Raw genomic sequence first — 22,245 nt, forward strand, 5'->3', positions numbered from 1 at the left:
TAAATGTCTTATCTAACCTGGGAGCCCTTCTCTACAAGATGCCTGGGTAGCCAGCTCTGAAAATTAAACTCCATTCACATGACCGATTGGAAACTTCTAGGTCTCCAAAAATATCGTATTGAGGTGGTCTGGGTTTTCTGCATACTTATACATGCTTGTTACGGGCTCATACATTTGTTCAGTTCGCACATACATGCCAGAGATCAGTCCCTGCAGATAAGTCCCTGCAGCTGTAGAGGGTTTATTATAAAAGCAAGCTGTTTATCTTCTCTTCCAGAAAAGAGAACCTAATATTCAAAGCAAGTATTTGGAAGTATTTTCAGGCGTGTAGTAATTAACGTTAGACCGAAACAGAGATTAACCTTTGGTAGAATTATTTCAAGTATAATAAAAAAATTACATTTTCTTCTGTATTGCTGTAAAGGTCTTTTCTATATGTTTTCCTAAGTTACTTCAGCTATCCTTGCATAAGGATACCCCTAAGTCATCAACTCTGGCTACTCTTCGCATGAATGACTAAACTGGGATATCATGGCAAAACTCCTTTGCATTTATAATAGCAGTTGCCTTTGCAAATACGTTTCATGATGTTTTCTGGTAGTAAGGGAGCTGGAGCTCTTTTTAGACATGTACCCCTTTCATATAGACTGTTCAGATTAAATGGAGCATTGTTCAAAATCAGTTTGAATATTAAAGCAAAAAATCAGTTACTAGTAACTCCTTGATTTCTACTTAGTTTAACAGTCTGCTGAAAATGTCTTCACTAACTTATATGGAGTCAGTTTGTGCAATCACACTTCATTGGTAAACTTTCCAGCTATCATGCTGGGTATCTAAACAATTGAGCATGGGAAAAATCATTACTTTTTAATGTTCTTTTAAAGTGAGGTGACAATTGCCATAAAAAGCTTCTAATAAGTGATGGGTTTTCAATAGAATGAAACAGAAATGTAGGTCTTTATAATGCAGCTCATCTGATCTTATTTAAAACAGTTTCAAGGCCCTAAATGCATCAGTGGATGCTACTGTTTTAGTTCCGTTAGAGATGTAGCTATTTCAAATTCAGAAATCAATAAACTCAGTTCATGCTTTCATTAGGTCCAAGAGGGAGAACATTCATGGTAATCTCATTACTTATTGGGACAGTAAAAGCACTGTTTATCTTTACATTGTGTTTTTGATTATGTGTAGGCTTTTCAAAGAACCACAGTGATATGGGAAAATAAATACTATTGAAAATCAGTGGATCTTGTGTTAGAAAGACATGTTGGTAGTTCAGGAGCTCTGAAAGTTAGGGGTTTTGCTGGAGCAGAAATAAGACTGCCATCAAAGTTTTATTTCTTGGAGGGGGGAGCTGATAAAACAGTATCTCTGGTAGAAAATTATTTTAGCCATGTTTCTTGTGAGAGCAAGATTTTGTCATCATGCTGTACCTTTCTGTTTCCTCCTTTTGTTATCCTAACTTGGTACAAGTTCTGCATATTAGATAAATTTTGGCCAAATTTGACCAAAGCCGTCAAGAATCAGCCTCTTGGGATGACAAATGGCATGCTACCTATATTTTCAGTTTCTTTAAGACTGAATTGCACCAAATTTACCAGTTCTTTTTTACATTGACTACTTTAAAAGAAAAATAGGATTCTTTATCTCATTTTAATTCCATTTTATAAAGTCCTTATGTGGAGACTTTAATAATGTTTGGAACTGTCCAAAATATAGTAGGAAATGTAGGAAATGCAGTCTGCAGCGGAGAACAGATGAAGGCATACTTTTCCTTTCTTATGAACTAGTTGATAATTCATAAATAGCATAATGCACCATAGCTTTGCATAGTTTCCACTTTTTGTCTACTTTGAAAAGAAAAGCATTAAAATATAATTGAAGTTAAACCAGGAGCCTGTTGTCTTTGCAATAGCAACACAATGAGGAGCCTTCAGCACAGCCCCTCTCACCATATACAGTGCTAATCTAACAGCATTCCTGACACTCTGAGGTATCTTGTGTGATTGAGTTTAGAATTGTTCACTCAGTTGGGTGAGTAACTGAGCTGACAGGCTTTCAAGTTGTAGTGCTTAGTTTAGTAGTGTGGTGATTAGTCTATGCAAGTTGATACCAGCTTAAAGAAGTCTGTATTATAGAGACAGAAAAGTGATGAAGCTATTCCATTTTTGAGTTTATCGTTATATTTCTAGCAACACAAACTGGAATTAAATTGGAAGTTCTCATTTACACAAGAGGAATGTCCTTAGCTTAGTATTCCTTGGCATACTTCAAAGGACAACTTCTTGAAATAATACTTTGAAATTAAATGATGAATTTTGAAATTATAGCATGAATTAAGTTCTTAAACAGGCTTTTCAGTTAACATTAACTAATAGTACTGATTGTTACTTGAAACAAAGCTGACGTTCTGCTGTATGCTGACAAAGCTGCTGTATGTAGTGAACACCCATCCAAATGCAGATCTGAGCCAATGTTCAGAGGGTAGGAAGTAAGGTAAGGCAAAATGACGAATCCCAGAGATCATTTTAAGCCAAACAGCATTTTTCAGGCTTCAAAGGAGTCTATGAAAGATATAAATAGCAAAAGCTTCTAAATGGGCTTCAAATTAGGAGGACAATGATAATATTTGAGAAATAGGCAGTAAGATTATGCCAAATCATGAAGAATTACCTAAGTCCTGTGAGCTTCCGAGTACATTGGGATACTGCAGGGAAGCTAAATTGTGGCTTTTATAGCACAGGCCATTTCAGTATTTAAAAAGTAATCATTAGGACTCTTGGAAATTGAAACTGATCTATTAGTGATGAACATAGGCAGAAGATGGTGATGAGTAAGAGCTACGTGGTGCAACTGGCATGGGTCATCTAAGTGAAAATAAACTTGTTTACTGTCTGTGATTTTTCCCTCCAGAGTATGTTATGATCAAGGAGTGAGTGTTATCAATATTGCAGTGCATTGACTATTAAAAAAAAAACATGCAGTGAAGGAAAAATGGATAAAAGTTGCAGAACTTTGGAGGACAATTATTTAGGTCAATCCAAACTGAAGAAATAGCACCTGGAATAGTATGAAAGTTGAACAAGCTGTAAATAGAATTATAGAGGCAAATGTTGGCAACTGTAGAAGCAATGTAAATCACATTGGAAGAAGTAGTTTAAAGTATTTAAATGAAATGTAAGCGACCTATAGCAATGTAGGTAAATGGCTCTAGAGGTATCTTCCAACCTAAATAATTCTGTCATCAGATGTCAAAGTTGGACCTACTGCAAGCAGGGTATTGGACCTGATTGACATGATGATACCGTGTTTTGAACTACCAGGGTGAGAAAGAGGTACAAGTATTAGCATGGATTAGTACCTTCTATGGCTTATCTATTATTTAACAAAATGCAGTGTAAGAACTGAACTGTTTTAAAATTTAGAGAATACATAGCTAAAAACTGAAGAAATGTCTGGAGAAAAAGATCATTCTGTATTTTTAACCCAACTTCATTATCTTCAGTTGAACAGCTACATTTCGTATCAGTCAAAAAGGTGACTTAATGTTTTTGCCCATCAATCTGACCTGAGGTTTGAGTATCGAATGTATCATTGGTTTTGATTACAGCTTATTTCTGAGTAACTAAACCAATACCCTGCTAGCCAGGATTTCCATGAAAGTTTTTTAAACTCTATCTGTTGAAAATAGGACAAGATCATTGCCTAGTAGGAATCTTAAAGTGAACACTGAAAAAAGATCAGTAGGATAAGAAAGCTGTCACTTGCCTATGTGGCTGTTGCAGCGGGTTGTTTACTCCATCAGGTTACTAGAGAGTCACTCTTCACTGGTTTTGTCCAGTACAAAAGCAAACAGTTGCTGTTAAGTTTTCCTTTTACTGAATCTGCTAGCTCATACCTTTTAAAGTGAGTGAAGACTAACAGAGTTTTTTTTCTTTGTTCTTCAGGACAATAATAAAGGTAAAAAAGGCTGGAAAGTTGTGAGAAAGTTTCCTAGGATTATTCACACATCTGCACAATTGCTTGCACAGATGTTCTCAGCAGTGGTGTCATATTGCTATGCTTTGTCAGAAGTTTGTATGTTTGGATTAAGTGCTTACACCCTTTGCCGTCTTCTAATTTTATATTAACTGATAACATAATAGAACATTGTTGAAAATAGCAATGACCATACTGATAGTTGTTTGGTTGGTTTTTTTTTAATTATATACATATTTTCAACATAACACTGTGTGTGTCAGAACTATTTGTCAACAATAACAGGCAAAAGTTCCGAAGCACGAGGGGCTTCTGTAACCATTGCATAGTTTTTAGTTGCATTAACAGCACATTCTTTGATCTGTATTTGTGAATATTTCATTTTATGACTTACTATTTGTAACCCATACTTTCAGTAACAGTCCCCATGTTGGGTCTCTTACTGTGTAGTAAGAAACTCTTAATCTCCTCTGTGAAGTAAGCATATGATGTTTTCAGTTCCTTCTCAGAAAGTAGCTTTTCATATCTCAAAGTGCACTCATTAACACTTGACCTGGTAGGTAATTTTACATAACCAAATTATTTGTTTTTTCTCAATGAAATATATTTTGTTTGTTCCTGATTTTGATTCACAGCAAGTATTGCAGCTTCATTAGTATTCAAACAATGTATCACATACAGTTGAAAGCTAAAATGTTTGGTTTGGTTTGGTTTGTTCTCCCTCCTCCACAGTCTTCTTTGGTATTCTTGTGATTTTGGTATATTTCAGTCTAGTTTGCTGTATGCTAAGAGCTTTTCTAGTTATTGCTGGCCAATCTTGTTTTCTTAAGACAGCCTATGGAAATTTTTGGGTGCACAGTCTTATCCTTTAAATAGTATGGATCTATGTATAGGGTGCTTTTCAGGGCCAGAATGCCAAATAGCAGATTAGGTCCCTCGATCAGCTTCATCAACGGCAAGACTTTCCAAATGGCTGTTTTCACACAACATATTTTTCCAGTGATAGAATGAAGTTTAAGAAATTGCTAGTAATACCAGACTTGATAAAAATTCATCTTTTTATATGCACCTTTGCATCTCTGCTTTTTCTTCTCAGAATTGCAGCAAATTTCTTCCTCTAATTTAGGCTTGGAGTCTTTTTTTCTTTTCTTGGCTAAGATTGCTCTTGCTTCTTTTACCATCTTGTTCCTTCCCCCACTCTCAGTTGAGGGTGAAAGTATAAAAAGGATGGAACCTTGTCCTGGTTTCAGCTGTAACAGTTGGGTTTTCTTTCCTTCCTAGCATTCTTTCATACAATACTCAAGCTGAATGTTTCTTTAGTCACTAGACTTCTGACTAATACTTGAGACCTACACCAGATTTAGCACTTTCTGGTTTCAGGGTGCTTTTCTTAATTGCGGCTTTCTTAAGAAATGCTGATAAAATATTATCCATCTTATTATAAGAAAACTTAAACGCTCAGTATTTTTACTAAGTTTATGGGTTTTTACTAAGTCTTTTCCTGTAAGTGCAGTATAATAGATGGTAAAAATACGAATTGGCTTCTTGAATGAAAAAGTATCATCCATACCTGCAGTACATATTCTATGGGAAATTATTCTAAAAGATCCCTTTGCAGTGTTATATAGTGCAGTGATGAAACATCAACATATAGATACAGCTGTGAGGACAGATATTCCAAATCTATTAAAAATTAATTGAAAATATTCCAGATCACAGCAAACATTCCTTATTTAAACAGCCATTTCTTAGAGAGTTACTGATGAAATCTGACTAGTTCAGTAGGCTCACTGGTGTTAATGTAGTATTCTGGCAATGTATGACTGCAGCATATGCTTGTCAAATTTCTAGGACTTTGCCATAACTATATTGAAATTATTTTTAGTGCATGTTTTAACCTTAGGGATTTTTAACTGTTCTTAAGGTAAGAATCATTGTCCTTGCACTGGATTGAATTTTTCATTCTTTAGGTTTAACTGGTAATCAAAACTTATATGAGCTTCATTTGCAGATATTTAAAACAGGTTACTGTCGTGGCTGGTGAGCACTGAACAGACAGCTAGCTATCTTTGCCAGTAAACACTGCAGACAATGAAAATACGCTTTTGGAAGAAAAACACTAGAAACACTAGAAGTCTCACCTGAAATGTTTGATATTTCAAAACTGCAATGCTTTGTATCATGTTGTCATGTATTAGAATTTATTGCGGTATAGGAAACTAGCTTTGAATTATCAATTATGTAGACACTTATGTTCATGTAATTTGTAAGAGCTCTTATAAAAAATGTTTAGTGGTTTACTGATCCTTGAAAGTCCCATCTAAAGCAGCTGTATATTCCACTTCAGTTAGTATTTAACATATAACAAATTCTTACCTATATGTAAATCACATGCTTGTTTAGTGCTTGGCTGTTTTTCTCTTTCTGTCCTTTCTCCTCTTCTGTCAGTAGAGGAGCTAATTCAGTGGTCCAAATGATGTCTGAAATGCTGAGATTTACTGCAGTAAAGTGTATTCAAAATTGCAGCAGCACTGTATAGTTATTTTTTAACAATTTCTTATGCCTTAAAATATTTCTTTATTTTTTAAACAAGTAACTGAATTGTAAGCATTTTAGATAACAAGTCTTTCCAAGCCATCCTTAGCACAAAGTGATGATGTAGTTGTATATGAAAAAGCATGAATACATAAACAGGAACACTTCTTATAATATTTTATTAATAACAAGCTGGTAAAAAATTAAGGACCTTCAAGTTTGTTTTACTGGAGTGGATTGTCAGATACAGTTTGTATGTAAATCCATTTATTTTTTTTAATGCTATTTTGAAAACGTAGAGCAAGGGTTAGGTACTTCTTTTGAAAATAGTTTAGCTGATATGTTTGGGATGTTACTTGCCAGTGGTAAAGCTTATTAATAAACTCCTTGACTCATCCTAGTATGTATTTTTAAACAGGTGAGGCTAATGATAAGGATGTTCAGGTGGTGGAACTTCCCATTGTTGACAGCTTACACCCACGGCCACCCTATTTACCGTTGGCTGTCCCTGAAGACCTGGCTGATAGGCTAATTCGTGTACATGGGGATCCTGCTGTGTGGTGGGTCTCGCAGTTTGTGAAATACTTGATACGTCCACAGCCTTGGTTAGAAAAAGAAATAGAGGAAGCCACAAGGAAACTTGGTTTCAAACATCCAGTGATCGGGTGGGTATTTAGTTTTCTTTTTCACTCTCTGTGCTTTAATATGTATATATAGTGCTTTGTGTTCAGGACAAATTATTTTATGATGGTTACCCAAGAGCCTCTAGCGTTTTATGGGGAGAAGGGGTGCTTTCTAGATGAAGCTGTTATTTTTTAACTGTGCATAATACAAGTTGATTACAAGTATTTCTTCAGCATACTTGTCCACCTATGTTTTGACTGATATTGCTCAATGGAAGGGTGTTTTTTTGGTTGGTTGTGGTTTTTTTTAAATGTCCTTCTATACCTAGTAGTGTAATACAGAATTTCATTCATGTAATTGCCTTACAGCTTGTATTCCAGACACTTTTCTGTCTGGGTCTTCTGTTCAAGGGCCTATAGCCTTTACATTTGGGGAAAAAAGGCTAAGCCTGCATTTTATATGCCACAATCCACAACTAATTTTATTGTTGACTGCACCTGAACATGGTATGTGCTTTTCCATTTTCTGCTGAGGCTTCCACTGTTGCTGTTTCTTAGCAGTAACTATGTATTGGAAAGGCCCATATGGGGAGAAGAAAGGAAAGCATCTATAGGCAATAAACAGCTTGTGGAAGAAAGGTTTTACTGTCCTATAACATGAAAAATGTTGTTGTTACTCTACTAGAGTCTGCAAACACTGCTTCCTTTGCCAGAATTTGCCTTCAATGCTTAATCTTTCTTTCTGTAGGAGTACAAAACAGGTCTGTCCAAGAGTTAGTTGGCTTTTGACCATTGAGTCAGTAAGCCACTTCACCACTGAAGATATGTAAGATTTCAAGCAGATGGGGAAGATGCATTTTAACTTGCTTCATTCAAACCCTCCGTTGCAGTTTCTGTCACAATATATCCATGATGCGAATACTCCTATTTTGCTTTTGGACTGTATTTATGAAGCATTATCTAATGACACCAGATAACCTTCTGCCTAAACAGAATACCTTGTATGCTATAATTATCTCTCCTTCATTCTTTTCTTTTGGTTACCCTTTGCCTTCCTTACAAGAGTATTATATTGCTTTCAAGAACAGACTGACAGCTAAGTTCATGTTGTCAGTGTGTCTTGATGGACATCGATGAATCTAATCCTTTCTTGTTTTATGTAGGGATTCATTTTAATATGCATTCTAGAAGGGCACACGTGAAATGTAAAGTTAAAATTTCAGAATTATTGAAAATTGAATTCTAAGTTTCTGCCTTTTTGCAGTGTTCATGTTCGAAGGACAGACAAAGTAGGAACAGAAGCAGCATTTCATCCCATTGAAGAGTATATGGTACACGTTGAGGAACGGTTTGAACTTCTTGCTCGCAGAATGCATGTTGATAAAAAAAGAGTGTATTTGGCTACAGATGACCCTTCACTGTTGCAAGAGGCAAAATCCAAGTAAGATGAACTATGTTTGTATTACAGTTTGTTCCTTCTGGTTAGCTTCACAATTTCTGACTATTGTGTGCACAATTCTTAGGATTTTTTTGCCTTTTTTTTTTAAGCAATTAATTTATTTTGGTTATAATTTATATATTAGATTGCATTTCAGCTTCCAGTGATTTTGATTTTTCTCTGAGACATTCCTTTTTCTTTTGGATGATTTTTTTTCCCCGCAAGTATGCTTTTCAAAGTTTAACGTTAAAAATCCAGAAGAGCTGAGCAAGATACCTGTGACCACTTAAAAACAAACCTGTAATGCTGTAAAGGGCAAATAAAAATATAAATAATAAATACACCAAACTTTCTGTAGAACATAGATATTAAAAAGAATCACAGAATGGTTGGAGTTGGAAGGGACCTGTGGAGATCATAGAATCATAGAATAGTTAGGTTTGGAAAGGACCTTAACATCATCTCTTCCAACCCCCTGCTGAAGCAGGTTGCCAGAGAAGGTTTTGTAAGCTGGTTGACAGCTTTTTGATGACTCTTTCAGAAAGATTCCCATATAGTGAACTTAGAAGACTTTCACCTTACATGTTGAATAATTTTAAAGTTTGTCCTTAAATATACATGGGATTCTCAATCTGTAACACTGTCCATTATTTGCTTCTTGTCCTCTTCTAGCTCTCCAGAACATGGGTTTAACAACCTACCTTAGGTATAGGATATCTCAGCTTGTCACAGAAAATATAGCTTTGTTCAAACCTGGAAATGCACAGTGTAGAATTATTTACTGCTAACGCAGCCTGTATTTTCATGTAAAATCTCATTGTTATATTCTATGGGAAAGAATGACACCTTGCATGTCTTGCAAGATGCCACTGAGATGGCAAAACCTTCTGCTTAGTAAAAGAAAGTAGGTACATATGCAAGAATAATGTTCCGTCTCTTTTTTTGGGTTATGGTGCTTACGGTACATAAGCAATTTCACAAAAGCTAATTGCCACGACAGTGGAAACTTGGATATCTATATCAGAACCATTGAATTGAAGTGTATTCATTACTGAGCACAAATTAGCACATTTTCCTTTTGAGTACTACTTATTTTTCTGTCTACTGAATAGCACCTATTTCTGTTTCCAAAATTTTTTCTCCCTTGAACGTAAATTTTATTTTTTTTTTTTTTATTAAAGCAAGGAAATTAGAATTTTAAAATGAAGGTAACTCCAAAGTAGGATATTTTTAACTGTTTTATTCTTGGTAGACATACTTGGAAAAATATATAAGATTATATTCTGGATTACAAATTGGTTTGGGCATAAGATAAGCAGAAAATATTATTTTGTAGTAGAGCGTTGCAAGCCTGTGTGTTTTGATTGTGCTATTTCTATTTTTCATATCTACAAAGGGCTGCTGTTCAAAATTATGGAGTTTTGAAAAAACTAAATGAATACACACAACTCCAGATGATGGCAATCTAATCCTTCCTTTTTTGTGTATGTAGAGACAAGAACAATAGCAGAAACAATTATGATAACATAACATTTAAAGTGCAAATCTGAAAGTGCAAATCTGAACAATGAAAAGACAGGTAATAAAAAACCGAGGTTATAATAATTCATTTACATTATGCTTAAACGACTTTAATTACTGTTTGTAATATAAGAGATTTCAAGATTGCTATAGCAAACTTATTTATGCATTTATTTATTTGTGTTCAGTTTTCAGTCCTTACCACAGTATACTTTAGTGCTAATAATAATGAGATGCGCTAGCTATGTAAACATACAGTTGCTTGCACCCTACTGTTGCTTGCAATCAAGTAGAAGGCATTTGAAACTTCCCATGATTTCATAGAAGGCAGGATGCAGTTTGATGTTTCAGCAGTTAAAGACATCTGAAGACAGGTTAAGGTCAGGTTTTGAGAATAAAGAATCTTTTCATCCTCTTCTTGTGAAGAAAAATACAAATTGGATTACACTTCTGACAAAAAAAAGTTCCAGTAACACTGAACTACCAAGCTTTGGCACAGACGGCTGTCACAATGTACCACAGTAGCTTATGCTGCATTCATTATTGGGTGCTGTAATATTAGTGAGTACTAGCTAGATATTATATCTGTCTATACATGAGAGTGATTGGCTGTCAAACATTGTTGGCATTTAAATAAAATTTTGCCAACATTCACATGAACAGGCTTGTTTCTATTAAGAGAAGTGTTTCAAACTATTCATAGTCATGAAAACAGAAATGTTTTGACTGAAGTTCCAGAAACTTCCCTTGCAGTCAGATGTCTACCAACTGCAAGTATGGTAGTGGAGTTAGTACTATCAGTATGTACAATGGTTTTGTTTTCTTTTCCAAAAGAAAGAAAGAAGTGAATTTATTTTCAGAATTAGGATGACTAGAGAGGAGCATGGTTGACAGTTCAACAGCTGTAATAACTATGGGCTTAAAGCCCTTAATAGAATCATAGAATGGTTTGGGTTGGAAGGGACCTTAAACTCATCCAGTTCCAATCCCCTTCCACTAGACCAGGTTGTTCCAAGCCCTGTCCAACCTGACCTTGAACACTTCCAGGGATGGGGCACCCACAGCTTCTCTGGGCACCCTGTGCAGTGTTTCACCACACTCAGAGAGAAGAATTTTTGCCTAATGCCTAAACTAAATCTCCACTCTGTCAGATTGAATCCATTCCTCCTTGTCCTGTCACTCTCCAGACTTCTTGTAGGCCCCCTTTAGGTACTGGAAGCTACTCTTAAGTTCTCCCCAGACCCTTCTCTTCTCTAGGCTGAGCAAGCCCAACTCTCTCAGCCTGCCTCCATAGCAGAGGTGCTTCAGCCCTCTGATTCTCTTCGTGTCCTCTGGACTTGCTTGAGCAGGTTCACATCCCTCTTGTGTTGGGGTCCCCAGAGCTGAATGCAGGACTGCAGGTGCAGCCCAGGACATGGTTGTGTGAGAACACACTGCCAGGTCATGTTGTGCTTTTTGTCAGCCAACATTTGACAACTTCTGGTAAAGAGAGGTTGTGGCATTTGTCTTAGCTAAGTGATATCTAAGTTAGGGATGGTGTGACTTGCTTGTTCTTTGGCTGATTTAATAGTTTTTAAATAGAAATTCTTAACTTTCTAGTATACGTGTTTCCAGCCTGTATCATACGCAGCATCTCTCTTTAAGGCAAAGTATTGAAAATAATGCAGTTGAACATGTGCACAGATTCTTAAGAAACCGTATTTAATACCTTTCTGGTTTATGTCTTAATCTGTTTAGGTCTCTGTCACGTAAATAAGCACTCAAATTCAACAAAGTACATTCTTCCTTTTAAAATATTTACCTGTCAAGTTATATGTATTTTGCTTCTTCAATGGTTTTGCAGTAATTTTCCTCCCTTATGAGGTTTTGTTTTTTCTAGCACTTATGAAAGCTTTTTTCCCCCTCAGTATTTCACTATTTACTTCCACAATAGCAAGTTAATGGCTTTTCTCTCTGTGTACTGTCTGTATTTTAGCTGGTGTAACTCTCCCTGCCCCGAATCATAGTATTCCTGATACATTACAATTCAGTAAAGCTTCAAAGTTCTTGAGCCTGGTGAACAGCTCATACATTTTCCAATCCATTTTAGAGCAAGACCTGAGCAAACACATTATTTCTTACCCTATCTGTTTACACACATGCTCACACTCTTCCTTTAGAGGGAAGGAAATTTACATTGCCTCTTCTGGACACTTTCCCAGTCGCAGCAAATTGAGAGCTGGAGCATGGGACTCACCTTGGTTTGTACCTGCTAAACAGTGTAGAGATAAGCTATAGTTACACGGCTAGTTAATCAGCCTCTAAAACCAATTGGAACTTGAAATAGTCTCATAACTGTGTTTGGTTTGTATCCTTATCTGGGGCTGGTAGCTGCAGGATGGAAAGATTTTAAACTCTTTCTTCCCTGCCTTGTTCTGATTTCTTTTTTTTCCCTTTTCCTAAGGGAAAAAAGAAACAAAAAAATCCTTTCTGGCCTAAATATGAGTTTCAAGAATATATTTGGTAGCTTTAGAAGAATTAGATTTATATTTTTCTTAGATATGTTGAGGAGATATGCTACATATATATAGTCTGATGCAGAGAAACCAGCATTATGCTGTTTTGTTTGATCTTCACAGTCTTTTCCTTTCCTGTATATAGAAGAGAGTGTGTGGGTAATTTCTTTGGAAAGCTAGAAGGGATCCTACTGTATTTAGGCAATGCTGTCAGTAAGAATGTGACATCTTAGTATTTATTATTCATTTACAATGCATTCAGGAATCATAGTAATAGGATCATGTCTGCGTTCTGCTTACCAAAAAAAAAAAATCCCCAAAAGCTTATAACAATATATATTACATTAATCACAATATAGATACAGCCAGAAAAGGGAATAGAAGGAAGCAAGACCTAACTATAGAGCTTTAGAAGTTTCATTTTGTCTATTCTTTGTAGTCATTGTGTAAGAATAGCTTTAAATAGAATCTAAAGCACTGTAGTGAGTGGGAAGGAAAATTAAACCTCGCCTGATGCAGGAAGTCAGTGAGCCACATAAGGCTAAGCTTATGAGAGGAACACAGGTTTGGCCTTTTACTGTATTTTTCTTTAAGCTCTGCTTTCAGTCTGTGTTGGAGACAGGATGCTGGGCTAGAAGACTCTTTGGTCACACTGAGTATGGCTGCTATTATATTCCCATTTTAGGGTGTTTAAAAGAAACCTCTTTTCCTAAGCATGAATATAGCAGTATGTGCTATATGTGTGTGTGGCTGACCTAGTTTCAGCTGTAACAGTTGTGCCACAGCAGTGGCACAGCATAAAAGTGCTTGTTTGAAAACTTAAAACATGTGAGTAAATAAACGCTAAGCTTGGATCATTGCTTTGAAGAAATGGGTTCTGAAACTGTTGGTTAAGTGAATTTGGCTCAACTTTACAAAATGTCATTGAAGACCAAATTTAAAAGCATCTCAAAGACTGCAGAATAAAAGGAGGAAGGAGAAAAAAATTAAATGAGTGCACGCAAAGAAATGTGAATAATTGTTTGGGTTTGGGGGTTTTTGGTTTGGGTTTGTATTTTGGTTTTTTGAACAGATTCAATATGGCACAATTTTTGGTGTGCTGCTTTTGTCAAGTTGTTAGACTGATCTTTTGCTAGTAGGAAATCAGATTCTTCAGGAAAGGTTCTTTTGTCTTTACTCAGCATCTGGGTTCTGATTTTCAAAATCTGAAGTTACGTATTTTACTAGTATTCCTTATGCCACAAACTTGCAAAGGGGTGTGCAGATATCTTCACTATATTCACTGTCCCTAGAAATGACATCTTCTGTTAAACATTCTTTGTGTTGCTTCCTTTGCATCACTGATGCCCGTCACTGTTCCTCCACTGGTTTACACAGTAGAGTATGACACATTTCCATTTGGCCTGCACTTTTTTCTTTAAAAAACATACTAATACGATTCAAACAATGGAAATAGAAATAGAATAAATCTAAATCACAAATCTTTTGTTGTCATCTGTTGTATTTTAAGAGCTGGTTAAATATTGATGTTAATTTTAGACCTACGAAGATAAGAAAGAAAATTATCATTGTGATAGAGTTAATCCTGAAAAAACTATTTCTTATATACACTTCTATAATTTTTCAAAAGAGGTCAAATCAGTTACTCCAGATGAATATTTCCGCCTTCTCTTCCCTTGCTTTTTTTGTTTTGTTTTGTCTTGGTTTCAATGTGACATGAACTTCCCCTGGCATTAATGATCAGATGCGCTCTTTAAAGTTGTCATCCTATCTTTGGGAAATTTACCACACATCCATGATTTTTTGTTAGAGCAGGTGTTTCTCTGCTCATACATAACTATAAAATAATTATTATTATTTTTACATAATTACTATGTATTTTACATAATTATTTAACAGAACATAAAATTCTGTGAAAATCACTGTAAAGAGAAAGTAAATTCTTCCTGAAATGTGGAAGTTTTCCATGTGGGTTTTTGATTCACTCTTGAGATTAAATGTCTGGATTTGGTAGTTGCAGCTAGAGAACGTTAAATGAAAGAAACTTGCTGTATTTCGATATTAAAGTGGAATAAACTAGGCATGTTCTTTTAAGAGGTTGTCATAATCATGTCTAGTGTGCGTCCAGAGTATATGCACACACTGCGTGGTGTACAAGTGCATGCTAACTTCAGTAACTTTACGGTAACTCATGAGTGTAAACCTTATTTTGAGCTACATTCAGCATAGAATTGTCAAGCTTTGAAGCATATAGTTACAGGTCTGAGTTACTGTGGCTCCAGCATTACAGCCTACTCTATGCTATTTAATTTATTGAACAGCGTATGAGTGATTAATTCATAAAAATGTAATATTAGCTGCCTTACTATCTTATCTAAGATACTGATTTATAATTGGTACGAAGTTGTATATTTAAAAAATAGATTTTATTTGAATTATTTTATAATTAGCCCTGTAGTTGTAATTTTGTAGTTGGCAGTTACTCGTATGAGTTGCACTTCATGATTGAAATATAATTATTGTGTAGCAGCAATATAATTATCATCTTTGTTACACCTACCTGGAATTTCTCATATAAAACTTATCTTTGGTAGGAGGCTGACCAAAAACTTAATTATTTTTTGCTACTTTTCATAATTTATTTCAGATTTCAGTTCCCCAGGAAAGGAATTACAAATGTTTTGAGAAAGACCATCCTTTTTTTCAACACTTTTTAAAAGTACTTATTTTATTTTAAAATTTGTTGTTTCCTGTTAAAAACTTGTAATGTTCTTTTGAAAATAAACCAAGGGTTTGTATTTCAAATAAAAATATTTTGACTGAAAGTATCAACATTTTGTTTATAATATGTCAAGAATTTTTACATTTATTTTCTTTTGGCTAATAAATTGCAGAATTTTTCTCCATGTGGTCCTAATAACGGTAAAGGTAATGTTGGGTTTTGTCTAGATTTGTCATCCCTTTTACAGGTGTCGGAGTTTTCTTGCACAGTGTCATGATCATTGTCTAACAGAGAGTATGATAATAAACAAAATGTAGTATAGGAAGAACATAATTCCATATTCTATTTAGTAGTAGAGAAATTAAGTTACCCGAGTTTATTTCATTGAAAAATCAGTAAAATTAGCAGAATGTGGCGTATACTTCCTGACATTTTTCCGCTTCTTTTACAGTGTCAGGTCTCAGACAGACTTCTGGATAAAGAGAGGACATGCTTGGAAGCAGCAGCAACATTCCAGAGTGTTCAGTAAAATTATAATGCATTCCCTGTAAAGCAGAGACGCAAAACAAATTAACACCCTTATCTTGCAGCATAAATGATGCTTCCTAAGAAAAAAATGAAATTAAAAAAACCAAAAGACTTTGCTGTTAACGTGACTTGTATTTTCACAGGTATCCACATTATGAATTTATCAGTGATAACTCCATATCCTGGTCAGCAGGACTTCATAACCGTTACACTGAAAATTCCCTAAGAGGTGTTATTCTGGATATTCACTTCTTGTCGCAGGCAGACTTCCTGGTCTGTACGTTTTCATCCCAGGTAAACTGCAATACAAATACAATATAGAGTATATGTACCAGTTCTAAATCTTAGTTTTCTTCATGCTCATGTTACCTTATTCTCAGTGGTCTGTCATGAAAACTTCAGGGAAGAATTAAAGGCTCAGTATGGTATGTGAACATTTAGAGGACTGTAAGCACTGGCTGATTACTTTTCCACTGAAGTTACTGGCTTAATTAAGACATTGGAAATGAGCAAGAAATTATATTAAACATGTCGAAGAGTTCCTTGTTTTGCATAATGTTAATGTGTGACTGGTATCCATCCATTTCTGTGCAGCTTAGTTAGGCATTTAAAATAAGTAAAGCCAATTTTAAACATGTTTAACGCTTCATAATTTTGCATAAAGTTAATATATAACTTGTGTCTATCCATTTCTACACATCATTGCACTCCACTACTGTTCAAAAATGTCTGCTGTTGCTTTAGTTGATTGTGACAATGAAAAAGAATTAAGAAAGCAGACATTTAATTTCTCTTCAGTCTATTACATTTCTAGCAATGCAGTGGCAGCTCCATAAATGTGAATTCTGACCACTGTAATCCGTACAGACTTCCTGTTGCAGATAATTATATCCTACAAGCATATCCTTTCTTGAGCGGTTTGATGAAGCAAGTTGGAGTCCATTAGAAAATGGAGTCATATAATTGTAATCGTTGGCATTTTCTTGTTTATTATGTCATGTTGTATAATAATTTCAATAATGAAAAGCTGTTGTAAAAGCTGGTTTCAGATTGGAAAGCAGTTTTTTGGGACTGATACGCTGATCCACCTAATTCAAGTATGGCAAAATATGATTGAAATCAAACAAAGGGTGCGTTTTTTTACCTGCTGTTGTCATATATGCTCTTAGGTGACACTCTTGGTTAGGAAAGCATTCAGCTATAGTGATAGATTATGATCGCGCATGATTACACAGTCACATGGAGGTGAAGACAAAACTGAAAGTTAAAATTTACTTCAAACCCAAATGTAAATTGTCTCTTGCACCGCCATGACAATTTGATAGGTAACAAGCATAATATTAACATTGTTATATGATTGATAAAGTGATATATTGACCCTGACAGCCAGAATTCTTAATAACGTTACCATGGCAAGAAGACAGCCGAACAGAAAAGTACAGGAAAGCCTCTTATCCCCCAGTCAGGCTTGTGGGTACATTTTTTTTTCATTGTTTGCTAAACCCTGTGAAGAAAATGACATTTTATAGCATACTTTGGTTACTGCAGCCTAAGTCAGACCAAGACATGAATAAACTCCAAAGTAAAAAACCACACTGAGAAAAGCTTGTGAGGGGCCATTCACTTTTATAATAATGCTTGATTCAGCTAAAGTATGTCCACTGAATGCATAGCACAGTGAAAGGGGTGATTATCAGCTTACATGCCACACATGCATTGGTGTAGAGACCGTTCATATTCTGCAGGAAGAGCAACGTGGTCTTGGGTAAAAACAAGAAATCTAGAACGTTTTCTGCTATTATTATATTCACATAACTGTTAAAAATGGTAAATGTTGGCTTTAACTAGAATACTCCATATAAACATAAAAAAAAAGTTTAAATACAGGTGCAAATGGCTTGGACAGAATATATTGAAATTGAATTGTACATGTTGGAGTCATATTTATTGACATAGTTAAGGTGATACTAGTTGATCGGGACCTCTGGGGGTCATCTGGTACAACCTCCTTTGAGGGTACCTTTGAAGTACATGGTATCTTTGAGTTCAGTCTCCTTCTGCATCTCCCTGCATTTCACACTAGACATGTTTGCTGGATGATGTATTTGGATTTCCAGAGTTGCATTAAGTTCTACTGAAGTCTAGGAAATCCTGTATTAAACAGTTACTTTCAATAGCTGGGACTATGAATTTGGTCCGAGCATCTACTTAATTTATTCTGGGCAATTTCTTCAGCTTTAATAATTCAAACTCTTCAAAAATCATATAGCACCAGTTTTACTGGTCAGGCAACAATGTGATTGACCTACATTGGGCTTTTCTAAGGTCTGATGCAAGTTTTCCCACTGTTCATAAAGATTTCTCTTTCATGGTTTTAAAACTTGATCCTCTCATCTCTAACATTTGAACTAGTATCCCTGTCCTTTCATCAGTGAAATGAACAATTTGGTAATTACTTTGGCATTGAATGTAAGCAAAATGAGGCTGTTAATGAGTATCTTTTGTCCAATCTGCATGAAGAGAAAGTAAGGATAAGAATATAGTCTTAATTTCCAGTGTGATTTTGGACTTCACATAAATCAATTGCATGCTGACTTTTTTCCATTTTATTTTCCTTGCCAGACAGAGTCAAAACTTCATTATGAGGTATTAAGAGAAAATTATAGTATATGTGGATAGAATCAGGTGCTTTATGAAGTCCCTTGTATTAAATCTTATTATGCTACCAAAACTAAATGAATACTGATAGAAGCTTAAGGATAGGTATTTCATTACAATACTGTTAAAAGAAATTAGGCCCATCAAGTGATGTGAAGTCAAGGGAAACAACCTACATTGGCACTGCATTTCAGCAAAATCATATTAATTGAGAAGTATAGAAAAACCAGATGGTAGTTACACAAATCATAACGCAGGAGCAGAATTAAAATTGCACATTAAAACAAAAAGCTTTTTTGTCTCTCCAGTCTTCATTCAGATGAAATTGTAGCTCCCTCTGCCTGACATATTTGTCTTCATAATCTCATTTCCTTCCAGAATTTATTAGTCATTGTACGTGTAAGTATACAGGCTGCAAAATAAGTGCATGTGTGAATAAAAAAGGGGAGGCTGATTCTAACTACAATACTGCATGTGGATTCTTTGCCTGCTGCCCTCAGCAGCTTACAGTTTAGTTACCCAGATGAGAGGAGATGTATGTTTTATGTCAGATACGCAGGACACTCACCAGAAAAGCATTTCTCCTGCAGTGTGTGTGTATTCTCCCCCTGAAGTACACACACACACAGAGACGAAAACATCAAAACAGTCACAGAAGCTATAAAATAAATAATCTCTTGCCAGTGTATGGGTAATCAAGTTTATTTCTATATTATGCAGTATAACAAGTACTTCGAAATAATTAATTTTAGCCTGATGTTCTGAAAGGTACTTTTGAAAAGTTATTTCAAAGATCAGATGGAGAGGGATAAAAGGAAATCCTATTACATTTTTTTAAAGCGACTGCTTCTTGCAAAGATAGGAAGGTACAAATATGTCTTTGTTGACTGATCAAAGTTCTATTCACCATAACTTCATAGAATCATAGAATAGTTAGGGTTGGAAAGGACCTTAAGATCAACCAGTTCCAACCCCCTGCCGTGGGCAGGGACACCTCACACTAAACCATATCACCCAAGGCCTCGTCCAACCTGATCTTCAACACTGCCAGGGATGGAGCATTCACAACCTCCCTGGGCAACCCATTCCAGTGCCTCACCACCCTAACAGGAAAGAATTTCCTCCTTACATCCAATCTAAACTTCCCCTGTTTCAGTTTTAACCCGTTACCCCTTGTCCTGTCACTCCAGTCCCTAATGAAGAGTCCCTCCCCAGCATCCCTATAGCCCCCCTTCAGATACTGGAAGGCTGCTATGAGGTCTCCACGCAGCCTTCTCTTCTCCAGGCTGAACAGCCCCAACTTCCTCAGCCTGTCTTCATACGGAGAAAAGTAAAATCAAGCTTTACTATATTTATGTAGAGTGAAAGTTAGGAAAAATCTGAAATGCTTCCTCATATTGAAGTCCCCTGTATTGTTAGTTTATCAAGCTCTGTCAAGTTTACTTAAAATCAGAGAACGATTCAGTAATGTAGATTAGAAGCCAGAAAGGTCACAGTGTTCAAATCAGACACCTGACAGAGAAGAGCTTTTTAGCCAGTTGCTGAAAAGAGCTTTGTTTAATACAGTGGCAGCCTTTTGTGTTTCTAGCATTTCTGAGAGATAACACGATTCTGATGTGGGGACCTGTTTTTCAGTCTGAAGAAAATTCCTTTTATAGAATGCTATACAATGACATTTCAAAATGCATCTTTCTTCTCACCAACATTGTTATTATCCTGCTGGAATTCAGTTTCACTTAGGTGTCTTCCAAGTTGCCAGCAGTCATAATTCTGCAAGAGTTCTAATATTAACAGCATTTTAAAGCCTCGGATTTCTAGAACTGCTCGATTGTGAAAATTGGAGCTTTCCTTAGAAAAGTAAACGCAAAGCCTCATTATTGCAGAATAAATTATGAAAATATAAGTTCTAAAGGTTTAAAGGGAAGTAAAATACAGTTTTTATTAGTAGTAGAAAAGGAAAACAAATTTGCTTCTACATTTGATTTGCTTCATATCATTAATTTTAAAAAGCAGGGTGGCAAGTGTTGATATAGATGTTTCAAATCTTCATGAAAGTGGGCTGTTCTAATTATTTATCTTTTTATTTAGCTGCTTTATTTATCTACCGAATCTGATCACCAGAGTACTCATTAAAATGCTGCTGCAAAATGTTGTGCTTCTTGTTAGAAATATGCAGGGGGTTGGGTGTTTTGTTGGGTTATTTTTGTTGCTTGGTTGGGTTTTTTTAGTTGTGTTTTGGAGCGTTTGTGCCTTTTCCTATGTTTGTTTTGTTCAGTTTTGGTTTTGGTTTTTAATCTGGACATTCCAAACCTTGATTGTCTTGTGAAATTTGTTACACATTGGTTTCTGACTCCTGTGGTATGTTGCAGGCACAAACAATATTTATGACTTCTCCTTCGTTTTTATTTCCTAAGGTTTGTCGAGTTGCCTATGAAATTATGCAGACATTGCATCCAGATGCTTCAGCGTATTTCCATTCTTTGGATGATATCTACTACTTTGGGGGACAGAATGCCCACAACCAGATTGCTATTTATGCTCACCATCCAAGAACTGCAGATGAAATTCCTATGGAACCTGGAGATGTAATTGGAGTAGCTGGAAACCACTGGGATGGTTATTCAAAAGGCATCAATCGGAAATTAGGAAGAACAGGCCTGTACCCATCATACAAAGTTAAGGAGAAAATTGAGACAGTCAAGTATCCTACATACCCAGAAGCTGACAAGTAGATGGAAAGGAAGATCATCAGCAGTAATTCTCAATTTTGATTGGTTTGAACCAGTCAACACACTAACTAATGGTTTCTATGGGATTTGAATTTGCATTTTAACATGCAGTTAAAATCAAAGCTTTTAGCAATGAAACTGGATAAGAAGCTGAGAACAAATGGATGGGCTGTTATCTGAACTTACTCTTAAACAGTTTTTGTTACATGCACTCTCACACATGCACACACAAACCCACATACAACAGGGAAACTGTTGTTTTATACTTTTTGTCTCTTTTCAAGATTCGTCCCAGTCATTAGTCTTACATGAGCTTTGGGCTCTTTTTCTCTGCCATTAATTGACAATAATGTTCAGACTTACAACACTGCCACATTGTGTAATTTGAGTGACATGAACATATTTTGTATGTACAAAATTTAAAACATGGTGCCTATATTTGAAAAAATTGTGACCTTTTTAGAAGAGCCATGGCTATTTCACAATGGGTAAGAGTCAATCTTCAACTGGTGTTACCATGACCACTGAACTTGCTTCAAACAACAGATTCCGATTTCAGACTAGATTTCTTTTACAGGTTTCTTTTTAGCATTCCATTGATTACTTCTCATCATTAATAAAATAAAGAATACATCCAACAATAAAATAATCACTGTCTGTTAGGAACTTTGTGAAACAATGCCATGAACAGATTCTTTAGTACTGGTAATGTTTCTGGACATTGGGTTTTATTGGGGCGGGGGGAGGAAAGGACAACAAACCACGCAACCCACAAAGGAAAAAGTAGCTGGAGTTTCACTGAGTTTTTACACACTCATTAGGTAGTGCAGCAACTGCTCAGTGGCACAGTGCTCCTCCATTCTGTGGATGGTGGGTTTCAGCAGGATGACTTCACTCGCTCAATTTCTTGCATTTATTGTCCAGCACTGTTCTTTTTACCTTCTGTGTTTCTCTTCTGAAAACATGTTTTTAGGGTATTATTATAGATGGCCGTTCATCATTTTGGCATTGAATGTAG

General features: G+C 35.7%; 1 protein-coding gene across 2 annotated transcripts in view; it reads left to right on the plus strand.

The window, feature by feature from the left end:
- The window catches only part of FUT8 (fucosyltransferase 8), a 121,981-nt gene extending 100,014 nt beyond the window's left edge, over positions 1 to 21,967 (plus strand). For both annotated transcript variants that reach the window (XM_057408893.1, XM_057408894.1), the window contains exons 8-11: positions 6,932 to 7,178; positions 8,401 to 8,577; positions 15,984 to 16,134; positions 20,913 to 21,967. In XM_057408893.1, the coding sequence (XP_057264876.1) occupies positions 6,932 to 7,178; positions 8,401 to 8,577; positions 15,984 to 16,134; positions 20,913 to 21,230 (893 nt within the window). In that variant the 3' untranslated portion in view covers positions 21,231 to 21,967. The remainder of the gene's footprint in view (positions 1 to 6,931; positions 7,179 to 8,400; positions 8,578 to 15,983; positions 16,135 to 20,912) is intronic.
- The last annotated feature ends 278 nt before the right edge of the window (positions 21,968 to 22,245 follow it).

The sequence above is a fragment of the Pezoporus wallicus genome, unplaced genomic scaffold (assembly GCF_028554395.1).
Source record: "Pezoporus wallicus isolate ANWC-B61680 ecotype Strahan unplaced genomic scaffold, APGP_CSIRO_Pwel_v1 contig_6382, whole genome shotgun sequence".
NCBI lineage: Eukaryota > Metazoa > Chordata > Aves > Psittaciformes > Psittacidae > Pezoporus > Pezoporus wallicus.